Below are 7,282 nucleotides of genomic sequence, written 5' to 3'. Positions count from 1 at the left end.
AGTCATGGTACACTAGTGACAGAAAGGGGGTCATGGTCCAGTCATGATACACTAGTGACAGAATGGGGGTCATGGTCCAGTCATGGTACACTAGTGACAGAATGGGGTTCATGGTCCAGTCATGGTACACTAGTGACAGAATGGGGTTCATGGTCCAGTCATGGTACACTAGTGACAGAATGGGTTTCATGGTCTAGTCATGGTACACTAGTGACAGAATGGGGTTCATGGTCCAGTCATGGTACACTAGTGACAGAATGGGGTTCATGGTCCAGTCATGGTACACTAGTGACAGAATGGGGTTCATGGTCCAGTCATGATACACTAGTGACAGAATGGGGTTCATGGTCCAGTCATGATACACTAGTGACAGAATGGGGGTCATGGTGCAGTCATGGTACACTAGTGACAGAATGGGGGTCATGGTCCAGTCATGGTACACTAGTGACAGAATGGGGGTCATGGTCCAGTCATGGTACACTAGTGACAGAATGGGGTTCATGGTCCAGTCATGGTACACTAGTGACAGAATGGGTTTCATGGTCCAGTCATGGTACACTAGTGACAGAATGGGGGTCATGGTCCAGTCATGGTACACTAGTGACAGAATGGGGGTCATGGTCCAGTCATGGTACACTAGTGACAGAATGGGGTTCATGGTCCAGTCATGGTACACTAGTGACAGAATGGGGGTCATGGTCCAGTCATGGTACACTAGTGACAGAATGGGGGTCATGGTCCAGTCATGGTACACTAGTGACTGAATGGGGTTCATGGTCCAGTGAGACTATTTTCCTGACCCATTTGTAGATGTATATTACAATGGACAGGGGATGTTCAGTAAAACAACATAATCACATGGTTTAAGACCTCTGTACTCCAGTGACAGAAGGGGTAGTCATGGTGACCTCTGTAAGATTGTACTCATCTTCTACTCATTGAATTACACAGTTAACGAGGGCGGCAGCAATTATACAAAAGCATTCATAACATCGTTGTTCAATGATGTCAATCAGTCAAGATCATTTTAAATATACAATATTGATGTATTTCTCCATGTCTCCGCAACGACGATCAATCAACAACAGCTGTGATACGCCATAGTGCATGCCGTTGGTAGTCTGTTCAGAGTCTAGGCATCAGATAAGAAAGCATGGAATATTTCAGAGGAATTCAATCTCAAGGGTGCACTGCTAGAGCAGCTTAAATAATAAATAAGGTAACCAATAGAAGGGATAGGATCAAATAATCAAATCACAATGTAATTAAGTACATTTAAAAAAAGGCTCAATACACTTTACAGAAATATCATAGAAGTCCTAAACATGTATTATCCCTTTCCACTCACAGCCCCTGTCACGACGTACACGGGTTGAAAATGCCAGATCTTGTCATTGATAAGTGGTGATATAAACAACAAGTTGCCCCCATCCCTCCCACTATTGGGATACTTCTGCACATGTGTTGTTGTCTGAGTGAAGCGAAACGCTGTAAATGGAGAGGAGTCGATGTGTTCTGAAAGATGACACGTTCACGATTAGAATATATACCGCTTTGATGTCATACAAGCAAATCACACACCCATGAGTCCAAATGTGCCCTTCACATTTCCATATTAGAAAACTCATCGTTTACAGTATCAATGTTTGTGATCACTATGTTTGATCCACAGTTCCAAGGATGACATGCATCATACCCTGTGTTACCCTCAATGGCAAAGAGGAGAGCTCAATAAAGCACCTTATAGTTAAAGGCTTTTTCCTTGAGTCATAACTGTGCATTGAATTTACTTAGGAACTGTGCACGGTTTGGAGAAGTGTGTGGCCTCATGGAGACACCAGTCAGACCTCTCACTCAAACCCACAGTTTGGAGAGGTGTGTGGCCTCTTGGAGACACCAGTCAGACCTCTCACTCAAACCCACAGTTTGGAGAGGTGTGTGACCTCATGGAGACACCAGTCAGACCTCTCACTCCAACCCACAGTTTGGAGAGGTGTGTGGCCTCATGGAGACACCAGTCAGACCTCTCACTCAAACCCACAGTTTGGAGAGGTGTGTGACCTCATGGAGACACCAGTCAGACCTCTCACTCAAACCCACAGTTTGGAGAGGTGTGTGACCTCATGGAGACACCAGTCAGACCTCTCACTCAAACCCACAGTTTGGAGAGGTGTGTGACCTCATGGAGACACCAGTCAGACCTCTCACTCAAACCCACAGTTTGGAGAGGTGTGTGTGACCTCATGGAGACACCAGTCAGACCTTTCACTCAAACCCACAGTTTGGAGAGGTGTGAGGCCTCTTGGAGACACCAGTCAGACCTCTCATTCTAACCCACAGTTTGGAGAGGTGTGAGGCCTCTTGGAGACACCAGTCAGACCTCTCACTCTAACCCACAGTTTGGAGAGGTGTGAGGCCTCTTGGAGACACCAGTCAGACCTCTCACTCAACCCCACAGTTTGGAGAGGTGTGTGTGACCTCATGGAGACACCAGTCAGACCTCTCACTCAAACCCACAGTTTGGAGAGGTGTGAGGCCTCTTGGAGACACCAGTCAGACCTCTCACTCTAACCCACCGTTTGGAGAGGTGTGTGGCCTCTTAGAGACACCAGTCAGACCTCTCACTCAAACCCACAGTTTGGAGAGGTGTGTGACCTCATGGAGACACCAGTCAGACCTCTCACTCAAACCCACAGTTTGGAGAGGTGTGTGGCCTCTTAGAGACACCAGTCAGACCTCTCACTCAAACCCACAGTTTGGAGAGGTGTGTGGCCTCTTAGAGACACCAGTCAGACCTCTCACTCAAACCCACAGTTTGGAGAGGTGTGTGACCTCATGGAGACACCAGTCAGACCTCTCACTCAAACCCACAGTTTGGAGGTGTGTGTGACCTCTTAGAGACACCAGTCAGACCTCTCACTCCAACCCTTGTAAACCCTTGTTTGTCTTATCTTGCACCTACTCCAACATGTCAATGAATATTCTCATTATGTTACTGAATGTCTCCAGAGTATTTCCAGATGGTGTTACTGACAAATGCTGTGAAAAGTACAGTAAATATAAAATGCACATACAATTCAATTGCTCTTTCAATTGCTACACTCTTAGAAAAAAAGGTGCTATCTAGAACCTAAAGGGTTCTTCAGCTGTCCCCATAGGAGAACCCTTTGAAGAACCCCTTTTGGTGCCATGTAGAACCCTGTTGGGTTCCATGTAGGACCCTTTCCACAGAGGGTTCTACATGGAACCAAAAGGGTTCTCCGTGGAACAAAAAAGGGTTCTCCATGGAACCAAAAAGGGTTATCCGTGGAACCAAAAAGGGTTCTCCGTGGAACAAAAAAAGGGTTCTCCGTGGAACCAAAAAGGGTTGTCCTATGGGGACAGCTGAAGAACCCTTTTGAAAGCCTTTTTTCTAAGACTGTACCATGGTCATGCGTTTGCTTTTCAATTTGTCCCAACCCATACAGGCCCATCTCCACGACTGTAAGGGTTAAATGAAGAACAGAACACTGAACACGTATCAGCAGCACAACTAGAGGGCTTCTCTTCAATAAGCCAACAAGGAGAGAAACAATAAGACAATTACCTGTGATTACCCAGAAGTCTCTGGTAGCGATGGAGGTATTGAGGTTGTGGTATTCCAACGCTGGAAAAGAACAGAGGAACAGCATGACCGGTCTGACATTTCTTCTTTATGTGAGTCAAAATCATTTCTGTGAAGTTCTTTATGAATTTGACTCAGGTCAGAACTACATTGGTGCTTTGAGTGGCGCGGTTTCTCCTTGTGAAAACATTTGCAGTGGCACAACTTAAACCTGCATTATGCCTGTGTGTCATAGAGTTTCTTATACTGAGAGCTCTGGCTAAGTGTCTCACTGTGAGAGCTTATATCTGCATGGGCTCTGCCTCTCTTCTGGTTGTCTGTTGAGTTTGCCAGGCTTTAGCTCGGTTACATATTTCCTGCCTGATTAAGTACTGGGGCTGGCACAGTGGTTTGGGGGCATGCTGTTTCACTGGCCTGAAATCAGACACGGTACAGAAAGATAGACGGGTAGAGTTGTACAGAGAGAGAGACAGAGAGAGAGAGACAGAGAGAGAGAGAGAGAGAGAGAGAGAGAGAGAGAGAGAGAGAGAGAGAGAGAGAGAGAGAGAGAGAGAGAGAGAGAGAGAGAGAGAGAGAGAGAGAGAGAGAGAGAGAGAGAGAGAGAGAGAGAGAGAGAGAGAGACCGGGATAGAGTTGTACAGAGAGAGAGAGAGACAGGGGTAGAGTTGTACAGAGAGAGAGACAGAGAGAGAGAGAGAGAGAGACAGGGATAGAGTTGTACAGAGAGAGAGAGAGACAGGGGTAGAGTTGTACAGAGAGAGAGAGAGAGAGAGACAGGGGTAGAGTTGTACAGAGAGAGAGAGAGACAGGGGTAGAGTTGTACAGAGAGAGAGACAGAGAGAGAGAGAGAGAGAGACAGGGGTAGAGTTGTACAGAGAGAGAGAGAGACAGGGGTAGAGTTGTACAGAGAGAGAGAGAGAGAGACAGGGGTAGAGTTTTACAGAGAGAGAGAGTGACATCTGGTTCAAGTGTCACAAACAAGCTGGCAGTGATAACAGCCCTAAGATGGCCGTCCGGCTGCGAGGCTGGCACTAGTCCCTCCCTCCTCCTCTCCATTCTCAGCACGTCTCTAAACATCCTCTACACATCTGTCTGGGGGTTCTTTTATTCATTTCTAAAGATTTACAAGCCTGTCACATCACCTGCTGCTGCTGTGTGAGTGAGTAGGGGAACAATGGATGCTCTGGCGTGCTACCCGTTACGACTGCAGGGCTATCAGCACAATCTCTTTAACACTGTCCAACACTGTAGTCTCAGCCGTGCACAATCATGCTGCTTAATCTGTGATGTTTCACATAAACCTCAGAGCTCCACTGCTGAAGGTAGAGGGGCTAGGCCTAGGGAGGAAAAACACAGCATTCTGAAAGGTATTTGTTGGATGGATTTACAAGGAGCAGGTTGCGTGTGATTCCCTTGTTGAATATAGGAAAACACCATGTCCTCTAAACAGTAGTGTAGAAGTCAAACACAAACTAATGTGTGTTGTGATGATTCTTTACTTGATGAGTTGTTTGGTTTTCTGTCATCCACATTCTGGTTTTAGATACATTATCATCTGTCACAGCCTTACTAAAACCTTGGCACAGAGTTAGGCTTCTTACATGGAGAAACACACACACACACACACACACACACACACACACACACACACACACACACACACACACACACACACACACACACACACACACACACACACACACACACACACACACACACACACACACACACACACACACACACACACACATGCCACTGAAAGGAAGAAAACACAAGACAAGCTTAAGAACTCATCACCACCTTTGATATCTATCTATCTATCTATCTATATATCTATCTATCTATCTATCTATCTATGTATGAACAGTCTGAAAAATCCCCTGACTTTCCCTGGAGTTCTCCAGGCTGTAAACAGTAGTGTTGGAAGTGGAGAGAGATTTAGGGCCGTCTCTGTCTGAACAGGGCCTGAGGTGTTCTACTGTGCACACTGATAAACCCCCCACTGTTAACTATTTACTGTGGTAATTGCCTTTGAAGAGTGGAGCCAGCCGCTGTCAACATATGGCAGAGACCTCCCTCACCTCCCTTTAAAACTGTAATACTGTAATATTACGAATGGCAGAGGTACAAAACCAACAGGGCAAACTATCTCTCATCTCTCTCTTCCCCTCTGCTGAATCTAAACCAACAGGGCAAACTATCTCTGATCTCTCTCTTTCCCTCTGCTGAATCTAAACCAACAGGGCAAACTATCTCTCATCTCTCTCTTCCCCTCTGCTGAATCTAAACCAACAGGGCAAACTATCTCTGATCTCTCTCTTTCCCTCTGCTGAATCTAAACCAACAGGGCAAACTATCTGTCATCTCTCTCTTTCCCTCTGCTGAATCTAAACCAACAGGGCAAACTATCTCTCCTCTCTCTCTTTCCCTCTGCTGAATCTAAACCAACAGGGCAAACTATCTCTCCTCTCTCTCTTTCCCTCTGCTGAATCTAAACCAACAGGGCAAACTATCTCTCCTCTCTCTCTTTCCCTCTGCTGAATCTAAACCAACAGGGCAAAATGTCTCTCATCTCTCTCTTTCCCTCTGCTGAATCTAAACCAACAGGCCAAACTATCTCTCATCTCTCTCTTTCCCTCTGCTGAATCTAAACCAACAGGGCAAACTATCTCTCCTCTCTCTCTTTCCCTCTGCTGAATCTAAACCAACAGGGCAAACTATCTCTCCTCTCTCTCTTTCCCTCTGCTGAATCTAAACCAACAGGGCAAACTACCTCTCCTCTCTCTCTTTCCCTCTGCTGAATCTAAACCAACAGGGCAAACTATCTCTCCTCTCTCTCTTTCCCTCTGCTGAATCTAAACCAACAGGGCAAACTATCTCTCCTCTCTCTCTTTCCCTCTGCTGAATCTAAACCAACAGGGCAAAATGTCTCTCATCTCTCTCTTTCCCTCTGCTGAATCTAAACCAACAGGGCAAACTATCTCTCATCTCTCTCTTTCCCTCTGCTGAATCTAAACCAACAGGGCAAACTATCTCTCCTCTCTCTCTTTCCCTCTGCTGAATCTAAACCAACAGGGCAAACTATCTCTCCTCTCTCTCTTTCCCTCTGCTGAATCTAAACCAACAGGGCAAACTATCTCTCCTCTCTCTCTTCCCCTCTGCTGAATCTAAACCAACAGGGCAAACGATCTCTCATCTCTCTCTTTCCCTCTGCTGAATCTAAACCAACAGGGCAAACTATCTCTCATCTCGCTCTTCCCCTCTGCTGAATCTAAACCAACAGGGCAAACTCTCTCTCATCTCTCTTTCCCTCTGCTGAATCTAAACCAACAGGGCAAACTATCTCTCCTCTCTCTCTTTCCCTCTGCTGAATCTAAACCAACAGGGCAAACTATCTCTCCTCTCTCTCTTTCCCTCTGCTGAATCTAAACCAACAGGGCAAAATGTCTCTCATCTCTCTCTTTCCCTCTGCTGAATCTAAACCAACAGGGCAAACTATCTCTCATCTCTCTCTTTCCCTCTGCTGAATCTAAACCAACAGGGCAAACTATCTCTCCTCTCTCTCTTTCCCTCTGCTGAATCTAAACCAACAGGGCAAACTATCTCTCCTCTCTCTCTTTCCCTCTGCTGAATCTAAACCAACAGGGCAAACTATCTCTCCTCTCTCTCTTCCCCTCT

The 7,282-nt window shown here is 46.1% G+C and overlaps 1 protein-coding gene across 3 annotated transcripts in view; it reads right to left on the bottom strand.

Moving 5' to 3' along the window:
- kiaa1549lb (KIAA1549-like b) overlaps window positions 1-7,282 on the bottom strand; it is a 159,116-nt gene that overhangs the window by 53,569 nt on the left and 98,265 nt on the right. For all 3 annotated transcript variants that reach the window (XM_071399932.1, XM_071399933.1, XM_071399934.1), the window contains exon 8: window positions 3,587-3,646. In XM_071399932.1, coding sequence (XP_071256033.1) covers window positions 3,587-3,646 — 60 coding nt within the window. The remainder of the gene's footprint in view (window positions 1-3,586; window positions 3,647-7,282) is intronic.

The sequence above is a fragment of the Salvelinus alpinus genome, chromosome 5, assembly GCF_045679555.1.
Source record: "Salvelinus alpinus chromosome 5, SLU_Salpinus.1, whole genome shotgun sequence".
Taxonomy (NCBI): domain Eukaryota; kingdom Metazoa; phylum Chordata; class Actinopteri; order Salmoniformes; family Salmonidae; genus Salvelinus; species Salvelinus alpinus.
The sequence above is the reverse complement of the archived record's forward strand: the minus strand, read 5'-3'. Positions and strand labels throughout refer to the sequence as shown.